At 49.9% G+C, this 17,910-nt stretch overlaps 1 protein-coding gene across 2 annotated transcripts in view; it reads right to left on the bottom strand.

The window, feature by feature from the left end:
- The window catches only part of STK10 (serine/threonine kinase 10), a 107,644-nt gene that overhangs the window by 17,255 nt on the left and 72,479 nt on the right, over window positions 1-17,910 (bottom strand). For both annotated transcript variants that reach the window (XM_023617241.2, XM_070233897.1), the window contains exons 8-12: window positions 16,655-16,789; window positions 14,054-14,593; window positions 11,815-11,945; window positions 7,671-7,794; window positions 7,034-7,213 (exon numbers count right to left, since the gene is read on the bottom strand). In XM_023617241.2, coding sequence (XP_023473009.1) covers window positions 7,034-7,213; window positions 7,671-7,794; window positions 11,815-11,945; window positions 14,054-14,593; window positions 16,655-16,789 — 1,110 coding nt within the window. The remainder of the gene's footprint in view (window positions 1-7,033; window positions 7,214-7,670; window positions 7,795-11,814; window positions 11,946-14,053; window positions 14,594-16,654; window positions 16,790-17,910) is intronic.

Below are 17,910 nucleotides of genomic sequence, written 5' to 3'. Positions count from 1 at the left end.
GATACCTCCTCACACTGCCTCAAAAAGAAGTCCTCAACCCCAGAACTCCTGGGCCAGCGAGACCGAAGACGAGGCTCAGCTTCCCAGCCACCAGGCCCCACCTGCTCTCCACCAGGCCTCTCTGACACGAGGCCCCTGCTGGCCTAGCCCGGCTGCTGCTGGCTCCATTGTCCAGCGCCCAGAGCAGACAGCTGCCATCTTTGCTGCTTGGTATCCACCCCCCAGCTTCTGATGACACAGCATCTCAGTTTCCTTTAGGGCAGTTTCTCAACCTTTTCTTCATTATTGTCTCCTCATAAGTCCTTTTAGATCTTTTTTCCTAATCACCCACCCGTATGAAATATTAACCCACAGCTATACTCTCAACCTGTTAAACCATTATAATATCTAAGATTTCTTAACCCCTAGGGGGCGCTATCACCCAGCTGAGACTGCGTGCGTAAGGTGCCGCCTCCTCAGTCCCTGCCATTCAGGTGGGGCTGACCCCCAGCCACCCCCTCCATGTGGCGCTAAGCTGGGCACTGATCCAGGCTGCCATCCCGCATATTCCGTGCCCTGACTTCAGCGACTGCTTCAGAGATGAGCACATGATCCTTGCCGGGCCAGTGAGAGCTCTGGGGTGTTTTCTGGAACTTGCTGAGAGCCGCTCTCTGTCCTCTGGGGTGGCTAAGCTGGGAGGATGCAGGCCACCGCGGGCCACCCTGGAGGGATATAAGGCAGAACCACTGCAGGGAGGCAACGCCAAGACACGAGAAAGAAGGATTCCTGGGGACACTCCTGCCTCCTGGTCAGTGGCAGGAAGCACCCTCGGGCCAGCTGGAGCTGGGTTTCTGTCATTTGTAACAGGAGAGAAGGGATTCACGGCGCTTCTTTCTAAGGAATTCCAAGTTCCTCAGACCGTTCTGAGGAAGCTTCACCCGCACAGGGGCCCAACACCCCCAAACAGGCGCTCAATGGCACAGGGCTCAGGAGCAGCTGGTGAGGGAAAAATACCGTCCAGGATCATAAAAGAACTTTCTAGGGGAGTTCTACTTTGGCATGGTGAGGCAAACCAAACGGCCTCTCCTCTTGCTGATTACAATGAAAAACCCTAGACAAAATCAAAAAGCAACTACCTGAGGACTCTGAAAAGTAAAGAAAAGCAGGTCACTATGAAAGGGAGTCAAAACTTCTAGAAGGGGCTGGAACAGGGGTGAGGTTCCTATTTTTTTCCTTCTGCTCTCCTGGCTTTGCACCAGTTCAGAGCTGCACGGCAGTGCAGTGGGGAAGGTGGCTAAAACTCTGTAAAAAGACTCATGTTTCTGTCCAGAGAACCAGGAAAAGGAGCCTGTGCAGGTCAGAGAGTGTGGGAAGAACCCTGGAGAGAAGACAGCAGAAAAGGGAAATCCCTAATTCTGCATATGAACCCACACAAGTCTCAGGCTCCTCCCTAAGTTGAGCATGAGCAAGAAAAAGCAGAAGAGAGAGAAGGCTGTGAAAACTAGACTAAGACCGGGACCTCCGCCCACAGGAGATGGGATGGCACTGGTGGTCCGAACCTAACAGTGCCCTGCCTGCTAAAGCAGAAAGTCAATCTCCAAAAGATTATAGCAGGACCCGGAGCGTACAGAATAGAACATTCAAAATGTCAACGACACGATCCAAAATTATGCCACATACAAAGAATCAGGAAACATGACCAATTCTCAAAGGAAAAGACAATCTACAGATGCCAGTTCTGAGATGACACAGACACTGGAATTATCACACAAAAACTTCACAGCAGCTATTATGACCACACTCCATGAGGTAAAGGTAAACATTTGTTGTTTGCGCCGTGGGGTCAATTCCGACTCCTAGCGACCCTGTGCACAGCAGAGTGGAACCCTGCCGGGTCTCTTCACGCCATCCTCTCACCTTCCAGCACTCTATCAGACAATGCTCCACTGCTTTTCATAGGATTTTCATGGTCAATTCTTTTGGAAGTGGGTTCCAGCTCCTTCTTAGTCTGCCTTAGTCTGGAGCTCCATTAAAGCCTGTCCAGCACGGGTGACTCTGCTGGTATTTGAAATAGCAGTGACACAGCTCTCAGCATCACAGCAACACACAGCTGCCACAGTATGGCAACTGACACACGGGTGGTGTGGTTCCCTCACCGGGAAAAAAACCCAAGCCACAGTACTGAGAGTGCCAAAGCTTAACCACTAGACACCAGGGCTGGCTAAAGGGAAACATAATTGAAATCAATGGAAAGACAGAATTTTACTGCAGAGAAATACAAACTATTAAAGAACCAATCAGAAAATTTAGAACTAAATAATACAACGTCTAAAATTAAAAACAAAAAGCACTGGATGCAGTGATAGCAGAATGGACAACAGAGAGGTCAGTGAAAATGAAGACTAATAAAAATTATACAATCTGAACAACAGAGAGAAAAGGATTAAAAAGGAGAAAGTTTCAGGGACTTACAGGAAAATATCAAAAGGTCTAATATTCACATCTTTGGTAGTGCCAGAAGGAGAGGAGAAAGAGCCTGGTATAGAAAATACACACCAATAATGGCCAAAAACTTCCCAAATTGGTGAAAGACACAAAGGTACACAATCAAGAAGCTTGATGAAACCCAAACAGATTAAATTCAAAGAAAACTACACTTCTACACAGCAAAATGAAACTCTTGAAAATCAAAGATTTAAAGTTCTTGAAAGCAGCTAGAGAAAAATAACACATTAATGGAGGAGAGCAATTTCAACGACCATGGATTTCTCAACAGAACCACAGAGGCCAAAAGCCAGTGGGACAACATCCTTAAACTGCTCAAAGAAAAGAATGGTCAACCCAGAATTCTATGTCCAGTGAAATTATTTTTCAGGAATGAAAGCAAAATAAAGATATTCTCAGATGAAGGAAAAATAAAAGAATTTGTTGTCGGCAAAAAAAGCTAAACAGAAGTTCTTCAGGCTGAAGAGAAATAATCCAAGGGGGACCCTTGAATGAAGAAAGGCAACAGAAATGGTAAATATGTGGGGAAATATAAGTAATTTTTCCTCCTAAGATCTTTAAGATAGGGACGATTGTTTAAAGCAAAAGTTATAACATTGTCAAAAGAAGTTATAACATTGTCTAATGAGATTTTTAATATACATAGATATAATACATATGACAAGTACAACAAAAACGGGGGAGTATTAAGAAATGTATATGGTTGTGAGCCTTCTCCATTTTACTTGAAATGTTACAATATATCTCTACATAGATGCTGAAGGAGTTAGGTAAGTATATTATAATGCCATAGAGCAACCACTGAACACACACACACACACACACACACACACACACACAGAGATACTTAAGCTACCTGATGAATTAAAATGTAATTCTAAAAATATTCGAATATTCCAACAAGAAGCAGGAAAAGGGAGAACAGAGGAACAAAAGTCAGAGAGGACAAACAGAAAACAAGTAATAATTTCATTAAACGTAAATGGCATAAACACCTTTAGTAAAAGACAAGGATTTAAGAAGATTGGCAACAGTTGTTAGCTCAGGTGCCAATCAAAAACAAACAAATAAACAAAAAAAAAACAAAAAAAAAGACAAGGATTTTCAGATTAGATTTTAAAACATCAAAGCCCAACTACAGTCATATGCCATATGATGACATTTTGGCCAAGAAGAGACCACATATATGACAGTGGTCCCATAAGATCAGTACCATAGAGCCTAGGTGTATAACAGGCTATAGCATCTAGGTTTGTATAAGTACACTCTATGATGTTCGCACAACAAGGAAATCACCTAGCAATGTATTTCTCAGAACATATCCTCATCATTAAGCGATGCACGACTGTACGTGCTGTCTACAAGAAACCCAGGTTAAATATAAAGATATAGGCAGGTTGAATTAAAAGGATGGGAAAAGATATTCTATGCAAACATTAATCAAAAAGAAAGCAGGATTGGCTATATTAATATCAAGGAAGACTTCAGAACATAAAATATTATCAGGAGTAAAGAAAGACATTACATAATGATAAAAGGAAGGGCCAGTTCACTAAGAAGATATGACGATTTTAAAAAGCAAAAGAATTCAAAAACATGAAACAAAACATGACAGAACTGAAAAGAAAATTAAATAAATCCCCAGTTATAGTCAAAAATATTAATACTCCTTTCTCAGTAGCCAATAGAAGAAATGGACAGAAAATTAGTAAGGCTGTAACAGACATGAAAACACTATCAATCAACTTGAGCTACTTGACATTTATAGAACACTCTAGCCAACAGCAACAGAACATACATCGTTTTCAAGCGCACAAGGAACATTCAGTAATACAGACCACATCCTGGGGCATAAAACAAACCTTGATCAATTTAAAAATTGAAATCTTAAAAAATATATATGTTATTTAAACACAATGAGATTAAACTAGAAATCAGTAACAGAAAGATATGAAAGTCCAAACACATTTTAACATTAAATAAACTTCTAAATAACCCATCGGTCAAAGAGCAAGTTGCAAAGGAAATTAGAAACTAATTTGAACTGAATAAAAATTAAAATACAATCTATCAAAATTTGTAGGATGAAGCTACAGCAGAGCTTAGAGGAAAATTCACAGCATTAGATGCTTATGTTAGAAAAGAAAAATAGTCTCAAGTCAATGATCTAAGCTTCCACATTAAGAAACTATAAAAAGAAGAGCAATTTAAACCCAAACCAAATACAAAAGCAGAAACCAGTAACACTGAAAATAGAAAATCAATGAAACTAAAAGCTTGTTCTTTGAAAAGGTCAAGTACTTATTCTGCATGGACACTGGCTCTAACGCTTAATGCAGTTCTCACTTAATGCTCAAAATAGCTGTGTGAGGAATATGTGGTTAACTAATTAACAAAACAGCAAACTCCTGCCTATGGCCTACCACCCTCCATGATCTGACCCCTGTCTACCTGTCCAATTTCATCTCATGCTAATCTTCCCTACACTTCCTGAGTCCCCACCACATTGATCATTTTTCAGCTCTTCGAACACTCCAAGCTCTTTCCCACACCTCAGGGCCTTTGCACATGCTACTCCACTACCCTGGAATGTTCTTATGCCTGGCAGCATCCTTGTGGTCTCAGCCTAACTGTCATATGCTGAGACACCTTCCCAGACCACTCTAAAGCAGACCTCTCCATATCTTCTCTTGTTAACTAGCCTATGTGCCTTCACAGATGTATGCAGTTGGTAAGTATTTTATCTATTTGATGGTGTACTGGGTTTTTTTTCTGGCTTCTCTGGCAATTAACAGCTCCTGGAGGGTAGGGACCCTGTCTATTTTGTTCAGTACAGTATCCTCGGCACCTAGCACAGGACCACACATGTAGATACTCAATAAAACAGTAGCTGAATAACTCCCACTTTGACAGAAGGCCCTAGGGCTCAGGGAAGCAGCTAGTGCAAAGTCCAACGGGTGGCTCTGAGCCACGAGCCAGGACTCAGAGCCAGGCCACCTCCCAAGCCTGTGCCTGCTGCACTAGAGCTGGGGGTGTGCTCAGCATCGCTCCCGGCCTCTGCTCCAGCCCCCCTAGCCCTCTCTCAGCAGGAGGGCCAGGACCCAGGGAAGGCAGGTGAGACTCTCGCCTCAGGCACAAAAGGCAACACCAAAACACTCAGCAGTCAAGATGAACATTGTAAAAAACCAAAATTCAGGCAAAAAAGAGTCATGAACAAAATACTAAAATTTTAGATACAGACAGGATCCAGCCATACAGCAGCAAGGCTCAGCCTCACCGCCGCACCCTGGCCCCAGCCCTGTCAGGTCCTTTCTTTATTTTAAATAACTGATACTCTGTTCATCATGAATATTTTGCACTAATTTTTATTTTATTTACTTTTTCCTTCTTCTTCCCAAAGCCCCCCAACACATAGATGTTTATTCTAGCTGTGAGTGCCTCTGGCTGTGCTATGTGGGACACCACGTCAGCATGGCCTGATGAGCGGTGCCATGTCCACGCCCAGGATCCGAACCAGCAAAACCCTGGCCCGCTGAGCGGAGCATGTGAACTTAATCACTCAGCCACAGGGCCGGCCCCTCATTTTTACTTTAAACATTTCATTAAAATACCATCTATCTTCGTTACTGAGTTTTCCGGCCCCCTTAAATTTTGTGCCCGAGGTGAGTGCCTCACTTGTCTCACCCAGCCCGGCCCTGCTCCCACAGGCAGTGCCTGAGGCCCAGTGGGTACACCAAATGTCATGCCAAGCATGATAAAGTCAGGCAGCTGGGTTCCGAGGCCCCCAGCCCCGTGGACCACTTAGAGGCTGTCCACCCACCGCTCCCATCTGGAGATGACAAGGGCCTGGACTGGTACACCTGCCCTCGGGGCTTCCACCTGCTGCTCCCTCCCTCCTCCTGAGAGTCTAGGAGAGAAAGCATGCCCAGCCCCCAGGTGTTGGGCTCCACAGAGGGAGGCATGGGCTGCTCTTTGGGACCCAGATGCCCTTGCCCATGGCAGGCTGCAAGATACGCCTCCTGCCCTTGTCTCAGGACCATCTGCCTCTTTGCCACCTCCCCCTTCCCCTTCCAGGTGGGTGGGGAAAGAAGAAGCAGCTCGTGAGTCCAAACCGGGGGACTGCTATTCTGGGAGAAGAGAGGACAGGGCATAGAGGACACGTGTGTTTGCCCACCCAGCACTCACGCCCGCTTCCGGTGACAGCATCTCAAATTCCCCTGGGCCGTCACCCCTCCTCTCTCCTGCTCTCTTTCACCTGAGGTCGCTAAGCAGGGAGGATAGGAAGCCGCCGGGGACCACATGGCGAGGGCCTGCCTGGAGCCAGGTCAACACAGAGGAAAGCAGAGCCCAAACGATGGAGAAGTTGAGCTCTAATGGCACAGCTGGAGCACAAAGATGCAGACATCCCTGGACGTGACCTTCTCAGGGGCACGAGCTCCCCAGAGTTCCCTCTGTTGTTGAGGTGAGGCGGAGCTGGGGTTTCCATCACTTGCAACTGAGAGGATCCTAGCACTCTTGGACGCCCTGCCTCTGCCCCCCACATACGCACCTCCTTCTTCATCAGTTTGAGCTGCTCCTGAAACCTGGCGTAGTCCCGCTCCTGCTCCAGGCGGATCCGCTTGGCCTCGTCCCGGCGGCGCACGGCATGGTCTTGCTCCATCTTCTCCACTTGCTGCTTTTGCTGACGCTCCAGGTTCTCTAGCTCCACGTCAAAGAACTTCTTCTTGGCCTGGAAGGAGCAGAAAGGGAAATTCAGCAGTTACTTTATATTTTGGAGGGAGGTAGAAAGCAGGAGGGGGAGAGCCCAGAGCTTGTCCTCAGACCTGGGCTTGAATCCCAGCTCCACCACCTCTGCAGTGTGACCTGGGACAAGTCACTTAACCTCTCTGAGTCTCTGGTTCCTCATGTGCAAAGGGGAGACGAGACCATCTATCTTGCAAGGTGCTTGCATGGTGCTCAACAGAGGTGAACTTCCCTCTAGAGATCCTCCCGTGTGACACGGAGGAGCACTGTGACCTTCATGTTGATTCTGTCTTTACAAGTCAATGCCTAATGAGTCGGGAAACCACAGGCACTGGGCCTCTGTGAATTACTCTCCACTCCCAATCATCCCCTGTCTGCAGCTTCTGCTTTAAGAAGACAAGGAGGCAAGGAGCCCTGCAGGACCCATCTTTTCTGACACTCACGTTGATTTCTTGTTCAAAACGTTTGTGCATCTGCTCCAGCTGCAGCTCATGCTTGCTGCTCAGCTGGGTCTGGTTCCGATGCTCTTCTTTCTGGAGCAACCGAAGCTCTCGGAGTTCCTGGCGCCTGAAGGGTTAACAGATATGGACATTTCAGTCAGAAAGCGGCATCAGGGATCACAAAACTCCTAGCTAGGGACACTGAAGGCTGGATCGTGGAGCACCATCACACGGGTCTGGGGCAGAGGCACGAGCAGAACTCAGGCTTCATTTGACATTTACTGACAAACAGTAATTTTAATATACAAAGAGTACTTACAAATCAATAAGAAAAACAGGACTATCCTAATTTTAAAAAGTGATACAGAACATGAACAAACATGAAACAAAAGATAAAAAGAAATCAGCTATTTGGAAATGAAATGCAAATTAAAAAGACATACTATTTTCATTAACTAAATAGGCAAGAGTATACGGGAAATTCATACTTTCACAATCTGCTGACAGGTCTAAATTGGTACATTTCTGGAGGACAACTTGGCAATAAGTTTATGCCTTCTGACATAGGAGCTCCACTTCGAGATATGGATTCTAAAGAAATATTCATAGATACACAACACAACCAAATAAGGATAGTTGTAACAATGTTACTCATAATAGTACAAAATTGGAAAGGACTTAAACGTCCATCAATACAGGTCTAATTAAATAAATTGATATATCCAATCTGATGTAACTTTATATAACCATTAAAATAAGTTTTAGAAAATATTTAACTACATGGAAAAATATCTATTAAAAATGTAACCATTCTTTACGGAGAGATATGGAATGATGTCTAACTGAAAACAGCAGGATGTCGACATGTGGGTCTGTTATGCTACCTACCATCTGGGTGAAAAAAAAGACGATATGTGTGTGTCCACGTGTGTGTGCGTGTGTTCACTCTCCTAGTTCTGGAAGCATCACACCAGAAAACATTAACACAGGGAGGAGAACTGGACACCTGGCAGGAGAGGGAGGGGGGGAGGTTTTTCACTGTTTACCCCCTTCTTTTTGTTTTGAATTTTGAACCATGACATTGTATCACCTATTTCAAATATAAACATCATAAAAACTTGCCCTAAACCACATAATGTACCTTAATTCTATAACATATACATTGGCAATATGGGTCTGTATAGACTCACAGCAAAAATATTGGTGGGATAAACCCTCAAGTGACTCTATTAAAAATTGATAAGTATCATAAATGATGCAGAAAGAACTTGGGCCCCTGACTGTAAATCAGCGGCTCCCTGGCAGCCCCTCGGGATTGGGGTCCAAGAGGCCTCTGTCCTATTCTAGTCCAGCCTCCAAGTGCCTGCCAACAGCTGCAGGAGGAGAGGCCGCACGCTCCCTGGGGAGAGAGGGACCTTGTTTGAATCTCAGCCCTGCCGGTTTCCAGCTGGGCGCCCCCAGTCTTCACAGGCCTCTGCTCCCGCACCTGTAAAATGGGGCAGATAATCTCTCTGCCTCAGGCTCTCTGAGGGTTAAAGGAGATGGAACCCGCAGAGCCTGCCTGGCACGGGGCAAACGCTCCCTAAGTGGTAGCTGCTCAAACGATAGCGAGCAGGAAGAGGCAAAGGCTGCCCAGGTTCTGGGAAATGCCAGAGACGCCTTCCACAGCCACGGAGAGCAGCTTCCGTACGAGCCTCTGCTCTTTGGGAAGTGAGAAGGGAAGAGGCGATTTTCTAGAGTGTTTACAAAGAAATGGAACTCCTCGCCCAAGAGAAATTGAGGCTTAGAGAACAAGCGACAAAATAACAAACAGAGGGAGACAGAAAGAAGGTGAGCTGCCAGGTCCCAGCCTCCCTGACCCCGAGTTCTCACGGGGAAGGCAGGCAGAGACAGGCGGACGTCTCTAGAAGGAAAGAACCGGCACCAGCGACTTTAGAGAAACCAGAGAGAACTCGGACCTGGCAGCCTCAATCTGGGAGAGCGACTATTCTGTCACATGACTCAAAAGCCTGCATGTGACCTGATCCTCCAGAAATGCTCTGATCCAGCTCTGACCAGGGCTGGGCCAGCAGGGGAATGACCAGAGCCTTCCACACCCCTGCAGCCGGGCCGGGGTTGCAGGACACTCGGACCTCGACCACAGTGGGCAACCAAGCAAAGCCTCATTCTTGGAGCGCACCTCTCCTCCACCTCAGCTGAGTCTCACCTTTCAAACCTGAGCAGAATCAGTGCCTCTGCGCAGGAGGAGGGCGGGGCCCCAGCGCCAGGGCCAGAGGGCGTTGCCTCTAGATGGAGTGTGGTGGACATGGAATTCAACCCCAGGAACCTGAACTGCCCAGAGGCGGGACGACGGAAAGGAACCCCAGCCCTTGAGGTCTGAGGCTTGAAGAGTACAGATCACCTTCCAGGTGACCATTAGAACAGAAGGTGGTGTCATCCACCGAGAGCGACCATCCCCCACCCCGAGCCGCCCCAACCCACACAGATGAGGAGCAGTGTGCGAGTGTGTGTACACATATGCCCGAACGCAGAAACACCACCATGAAAGTCTGCCTCTCGTCCCCCTGGCTCCTAGCGGGGAGAAGTGCCCCAGAGCATCCCAAACTGCTTCTATTTGGCTTTGGAATATTTGTGCTTCTAAAAAAATATGAACGTGTTTGATGTTCTAGAAATGTTCTCCAACCAATAATGAATTTGGCCTGCAAAGGCCTGGCCCCAAGGGAGCTCCGTGGCTCCAAGGCCTCCCTGACTGCTGAGCCCCCACCCCACGCCCACAGCCCCCTGGGAGAATCCTCACGCTGACAGACCTGGTTAGAACCTCAGCTCCACCCTGCTCGCCTGGGTGACCTGGGGCAGTAACTGACCTGCCAAGAAACACCGGCTCCTCATTTACAAAGTGGCAGCAATAGGGTCCCCTCCCTAAGGAGGCTGGTAGGGGGCCTGGGCATCTTAACAGTGCAAAGATGGTTCTAGCAAGTAGCTTAGAATCGCACCCTCCTCTCTACTCCAATCCCTCCTGGTTTCACGGGTTTTGCCTCCAAAATGCATGTTGAACCTTACAACTTCTTTCCTCTGTCCAGCCCTGTCCTGGACGGGGCCTCCCTGTCTCCCTGTGTTGGTCTTGCGCCTTTCCAGCCAAGACTCGTCCAGCAGCCAGAGCCATCTTTCAAAAGAGATATTAGAGCGGTCACTCTCCAGGTGTCCCCTTCCGCTGTGCCTGGGATAAAATCCACTCCTCCACTCCAGCCCACAGGCCTATGTGACCTGGGCCCTGTGGACCCCTGTGGACTGTACCCCATTCTCTCGCCCTGCCCTCACGCTCCGCGCTCCAGCCCAGTGCTCTCAGTTCCCTAAACAAGCCAAGTGGTCACTCCTCAGGCCCCAGCCTTGCAGTGCCCTCTGTGCTCCCCCAGCTCTCTTACGGCTGGCTCCTCTCACCCTGCAGGCTCCACTCCGAGGTTTCCCACCAAGCAGTGTCCCGCTCCGGCCCAGCACTCGCTATCATATCAGCCATTACTTCCTTCACAGTGTATACCACAGCTGGGAATTATCTTGTGTATTGTGTGTTGGCCCATTAAGTATACATTCTACAAAGGCAATGGCCTCAACCATCTGGGTCACCACCATGCCCTCCAACCTCGTGGGTGGGTAGATACATGGGTAGCTGGGTAGCTAGATGAATGGAGGGATGGGTGGATGGAGGGATGGATGGATGAATGGATGTGTGGGTGGGTGGGTGGATGGATGGAAGGGTGGATGGATGGATAGATGGATAGGAAGATGGATGGGCAGACGCAAGGATGGAGGGATGGGTGGATGCATGGGTGGATACATGGGTGGATGCATGGAGGTATGGGTGGATGGATGGATGGATGGACAGGCCGATGGATGGGCGGATGCATGGATGGATGAAAGGTTTGATGGATGGATAGGTGGATGGATGGACAGATGCATGGATGGATGCATGGGTGGATGCATGCGTGGAAGGGGAAGTGCAGGATCTCAAGCAAAACCAGTTTCCTTTTGCCTCCTTGATCCACCACTTCATGCTGTAGACAGATAGCTCTCTCACCAAAAGGTCATAAGTGCATTCCTCTCACCAGACCCCAACCCTGTTACTGCCACCAGCGGCCCTTTCCAGGCTTGCCTGAGAAATCTCATCTCCTCGTCCTTCTTCTCGTCTTCACTGATGATCTTGGAGGTGGTGATGCTCACCTCCACGCCATCCACCACAAACTTTCGTGTCCTCTTAAGGGTTTTATTGTGCAGCCTTGAGTCCTGGCAGGGGAAAATAATGAGGCAAAGCTCAGCATTTTAGCTTAGAATCCTTGGGTGACACAGGGCGTGTGGCCCACAGCCCTCCAGTCCCACAGCCTCAGCCTCGTCCAGGCAGGAGGCGGCTGTCCATGATCCCTTTCTTGTGTCAAGCTTCTCAACCTGGGGGCCTGAGTGTCTGAGCTCATCCCCTCTCCTCTCCCTGATCTTGGCCTTCAGACACTGATGCCCTCCCCTGCCTAGCTGCCAACCCTCTCGCACACACAGTCTGGGGCATCGGAAAGAGCTGGGTTCGAATCCTCCCTCTACCACCTACTGGTTCTGTGACCCCGAGCAAGTCCCTTGTCCTGTTCGAGCCTCAGCTTCCTCATCTTGTCAGAGGAGAACAACAGTACTTGTTCCCCTAGGGAGGTTACGAAGATTTAATGAGAGAATGTGTTGCGGGGGGGGGGGGCTCACGGCACAGCCCCCGGCTCATGGCAAGTGTTCAATACTTGGTATTTATTTCTTACTATTACAGACCACAACCTCTTATCCACGATGCCAAAATCCAGCGAGCCCGGAAAACTGAAGTTCGTAACCTATTTGGCCCCCAAACCTGATCTGACCTGAACCCCACAGGAGGCCACCATGAGATGAGCGTAATCTTTATCTTTTCCTGTGAAGAATCACACAGCTCAGAGTACTGCCAGGGCTCTCAGAGGCATCCACATATACTCAGAAAGCTCTCGTCCCGACCTCCTGAGGGCCTGCACTGGGGCCATCAGCATGTCCCCCTCTGACCTCTCGAGGGCTTCCCAGGCCTGCCTTCCAGCTGTGGCCCAGCCCGGCCTGCCAGCCCAGAGCGAGAGCCAGGGCGCCGCGGCAGGAGCCTCCCCCTCCGAGTCTGCTCTGGCCCTGCAGCCCCGCACTAGAACTGCTCCTGGGCACAGGCCTTCTGTCCCCCAGCCAACAGGCTCCCAGTCACGTCAGCACGCTGACGCAGCAGTGGACTCCTATCAGAACAGCCGTGTTCCTTGACTCGCTGCCCTTCAGCCAGCAAAGGAATGTTAACAGCCCAGGGGAGAGGCGGGGGACGCTGCTCGGGGTGGGTGGGCCTCTGTTTAAAAAGAGAAAATTACCTTCTTTTTTCCCTCTTACTGTCTTTTCAAGAAGGGAAGGGACAGGACGTCTGTCCTAAGGGAGATGATGGGCCCTGCTGCTGCCCCCACCTGTCCCGGGACCGGTTAGAACCGCGCTCCCTTTCTGTCCCCGAAGCGGGTCATGGCACCAGCCAGCTGCTTCTCCTCCTTCCACTCCCCTTCACTCAGCAAGTCTTTGTGAGACTCTGCTGTATTTCTCACTGAGCAAACGATGGAAGGAAAAAACTAAAAGATAGACTAGATTCCCTAAAACAGCCTTGGTGGGGACAAGGCCCTCAGTGTGGCCTAGTCAGGCCACCAATGGTGAGTTCAAGAACATCATGCGATTTATCCAGCGAGCAGGGGAAGGGTCGGCCCCTCCCTCCCAGCCGGCCGAGGAGGAGGAAGCCACAGCTCCCACTGGCAGGCAGAAGCACAATGGGTTCAGAGCGCAGAGTCTGGGGCCCACCAGCTCTCCACTGCCCACCCAAGCCTCCAATGGGATCACGAAGGAGCCTCCTTGGTTTGTTTTTTTTAAAGCATTTTGCAGAGCTGGCCTCAAGCTGAGCCCTCAAGCGCGGTGGCTGCTGTCATTGACAATGTCACCCCCTCCAGGAAGGTCACCGAGCCAGGAGAGAGCCTAGAGCTCACTCCCTTTAACTGAATGCATAGTCGACAGCTGGACCACATGGCTGACTCCCAAATAAGAGAACTTCCACTTCTAGAATTCTCTCTCCCAAATTCTACCTTTGACCAAACCCAATTTAAACGGAAACCCAAACTGAAATTTAAACCTGAACCAACTACCCGAAGTGACTAAATCCCAGACTGAACTCAGATATTTTGGAGATAAAACTGAGTCAAACTACGAGCTCCGAACTAAGACCACTCAGAATGGGAGGCAGCCACTAAACGCTTTCAAAACCAGAAGTGGGCACAGAGCACCCTGCAGCCCCTGCTGCTGGCCTGTGGCACCAGAAGTGGCCTTACCTTGATGGACAGAGAGCCGGACTCCCTGTTCAGGGACAGGTCAGCGGAGAGAGAGGTGCTGTAGTCCACGCTCTCAGAGGTGGACAGGCTGCCGCAGTCCGAGTCCCTCTTGGACGGGCCTGGCTGGGCGGGCAGCTCCAGGCTGCCGTTGGCCAGCTTACTGTCGACCAAGGTCTCCAGGGCACTGCTGTTGGGACGGCTCTGGCTTGCTTTCTGTGGCCTGATGGCTGCCAGACTGCGGTCCCCACCCTGGTCGACGGCTTGCTTCTCCTCGGACACCTGAATCCTGGCATCCATTGACACTGGTCGGGACTTTCGGAGGAGCACAGGCACCGCTAGGCCATTCTCATTTCCAGGCGCCACCTCCGGGGGGCTAGTGGTTTGGAGGGATCCGTCCCCAGAGGGCTGGCTGGGTCCATCCACACTGTCCTGAGGCTGGCTGGGTGGCAGTGGGGTGAGAGATGATTCTTTGAGAAGGTTGTCAGCATTGAGGCTCAGCTGACTCACCTCAGAAGAGTCCCGAGAGTGGTTCCCCAGAGGCTAGGGAAAAAAAGACAGTCAAGGCCATGCTACTGTACATCCAAGACAAGAGTCAGAGAGACAGAGGGGCTGGAAGGTCAGACACCCACAAGGTGACGTGGACCAGGCGCAGGAAGCTAAGAGTAGGTAAGCCACAGTCCTCACCACTCCCTACTGCCTAACCTATAATAACATTACTACTTGTTTTGAGGAATCGGCATCTCCTGATTATCTTTAATCTTAGCTTCATTTAATACCTGTTATTCCTCCTGGGAGTGGAGGCAACTGTGGCGAGCTGGACAGCTCATGCTCTGTTTAAAGGGGGCAGTGGCTACTCTGCTCTAGCCAATGGTGACAATGTGGGAAAATGGGTCCTTTGGGGACAGATCTGCCACTTTTTTAAGACAAGCTGGAATGTGGATTTTCATGTGACATTTCCTGATTTTTAGATGCCAACTAATTCAAATTTTTTTAAAAAATTGCATAAAGGCCAAACCAAATCTGTCCAGGGGCTGGATTCGGCCTATTGGCCACTAAGTTTTTGAAGTTTCGTTTGGTTTTTTAGAGCTGTTAGGGGGTGGGAAGTACTGAAAATGTTACTATGGTGAAACACACACCCGCTTCTGTGGGTGAAACACAAATGTTCAGTTTAATGAATAAAGTGAGCACCCACGGAGCCCCCTTCCAGTCAGGAGTGGAGCCCCGGGCCACCCGGGACCCCACTGTGCCCATCCCTCCCCTTGACATGATCACTGCCCTGCCTTCCCTCGCTGGTGTCATGGCTAGTCTGCGTGGTTTTAAACTTGGTATTAACGGAATCACACTAAGCACTAAGGGCTGCTGGTTTTCAACCTTGGATACAGAAGCTTCCAGGAGCAACTCTAATTCACCTTCTGTTCAACACCCAGAACGATGGTTCAAAAATTCAGATCGATCCTGGCGTCCCCTCACCAACACCCAGCCCCTGCCTGAAACCCTCAATGGCTCCCACGGCTCTCACGACAAGGACGAGCCTCCTGCCTGTGCAGACCCAGGACTGCTTTCTGCCTCCCTCCCCAGCCTCGCTGGCTGCTGCCTCCTCCTGGAGCCAGGCCCCAGACACGTGGCCGCCCTCTCCCACCTGGGTTCTCCTACTCCAGGCCCACACTTGGCCCTGCCGCCTATCAGCTCAGCCAGCCACCTCCCTGCCCGGACCTCAGCTTTCCCATCTGTAAAATGGAGCCTTGTTCTCCTCCGTCAGAGGCACAGAGCACCCAGCACTCAGCAGACTCAGTACTAACAGCTGTGGTTACTGTGCTGATTCCCCTTGTCCTCCTCAGGGTGTCCCTTCTCGCTCCTGGCGAGGATCACCCCAGCCTCAGGCTCCTCCCAGGCCTGACGGAAACTTGAGAAAGCGCCGTATTGTCCACCCCCAACGGACAAGTCCAGCCCCCGCCTCACCATGTCCACAGCACCTTCCAGACAGCAAGTCTCCCCCTCTGGAAGAGACCCCCACAAATGGCTAGACCAGGGATCCAAAACCAGCAGCTCAGGACAGAATCCGGCCCACACACATGTTCTGCTTGGCTCAAATGTTTTAAAATACTTTAAATTAGCTTTAATTTAAATTCAGTCAGCCAAGTGCTGAAGCTGCAGACGGGTTACGAACATGCCAAGACATGGGGCTCACCCAGGGCAGCCAGACAGGGCCTGGGGTGGCCGGAGCCCCTCCGCCTGTCGCCTCTGATCACCTGCAGCCTTTATCTGCATTTATCCCACAGTATGCCAAAACATTCTCATTTTGTCTGTGAGCCACAACAGGAAAACGGCTTGGAGGAGCGTCAGCTACCAACTTCTAAAACTGGAAGATCTCATGTGAAAACCGAGACTCTGGTCCCTCCTGAAAATGGACCCGATCTGGCCAACAGGCCCCGCTGCCTTGCCCTGGCCCGCCTGCCGTCTTACGTAACCTGTAGTGTGGGAGCCTACACTTCTAAGCTGGGGAGAAACAGAGGAATCCTCCTACACCTCCCAGGCCTCCTCCCACACCAGCCGCGGCCGCGGGCATCCCGCCCCGCCGAGCGCCTGCTCTCCGGGCCTTACCGAGACGGCGTCCACGGAGTCCTCTTCTTCCCCCTCATCCCGGCCATCTTCGATCTCCTCCATCACTTCGGCCTTGGCCTCAGCCACCAGCTCCCGCAGAGCCTTGTTACTGGTGACACTGCTGACAAAGGGATGCTGAGGGGGCAAGACACACCTGGATTAGAACCACTCTGGGCTGGGGGGTGCAGGAGGGGCAGGTAACGGCCGGGGAGAGGCCATCCTCCAGGCAGAGAAGGCCAGCAGCATCCCTGAGCAAAATATGAACGTGAGCTTGGTAGAGAGACCCCCCAGGCCGCTCAGAAAGTCCTGTGTGTGATGGAACGAGGGCAAATCCCGGCTCTGCCACTCACCGGCTGTGTGACACCGAGCATGTCACTTTCCTTCTCTGAGCTGCAGGCCCCTCGCCAGCAACAATGCAAAACTCACAGGGAAGTCATGAGGATGAAATGAGCTAATGCACATGGAAGTGCTTAGCCCAAAGCAGGAGCCGAAGCAACATGTGGGGAGGTTTGCATATTTGTCTATCTTCCTTTAAAAAGGTTTTAACACATGGTTTTAAAATAATATACTGTTGATATATATACTTTATTGAGGGATTACTTACACACAGTAAAGTTCACAAGTCATTAAGCTCAGTGACCTTCTCCATACATATACACCCAGTGGAACCACTGCCCCCGCAAGACACGGAACATTCCTTCCCCTTGGAAGGGTCCTTGTGGCCCTTGCAGTCAACCCCTCTCCTCATAGCTGCCAGCTCCAGAGACTGGTTTTGCCTGCTCTTTACCTTCACACGAACAGAACCATACAGGACGTAGTCTTCGGTGGTGGGTTTTTTTCACACAACCATGGGACTATGGCTGGAACTGTGAGACGCATCTGAGCTGTCGTGTGTATGAGACAATAGTTCCTTTCTTATTCCCGTGCAGGATTCTACTGTGTGAATCTGTCACAGTTTGTTTCTTCACTCAGCTGCTGACGGACATATGTGCTGTTTCTTGTTTTTGGCAACTATAAATAAAGCTGCTACGAACAAGCTCGTCTCCGTCTTTGGGTGGACGTGTGGGTTTGCACAATCTCGAGGCGGAGTGGTCTGTGTTCTATTCCCAGGTGTTTACAGAAATGTCGCATCTTTTTTGGGGGGGGAAGATCAGCCCTGAGCTAACATCTACTGCCAATCCTCCTCTTTTTGCTGAGGAAGACTAGCCCTGAGCTAACATCCGTGCCCATCTTCTTCTACTTTATATGTGGGACGC

The sequence above is a fragment of the Equus caballus genome, chromosome 14 (genome assembly GCF_041296265.1).
Source record: "Equus caballus isolate H_3958 breed thoroughbred chromosome 14, TB-T2T, whole genome shotgun sequence".
NCBI classification, from domain to species: Eukaryota; Metazoa; Chordata; class Mammalia; order Perissodactyla; family Equidae; genus Equus; species Equus caballus.
The sequence above is the reverse complement of the archived record's forward strand: the minus strand, read 5'-3'. Positions and strand labels throughout refer to the sequence as shown.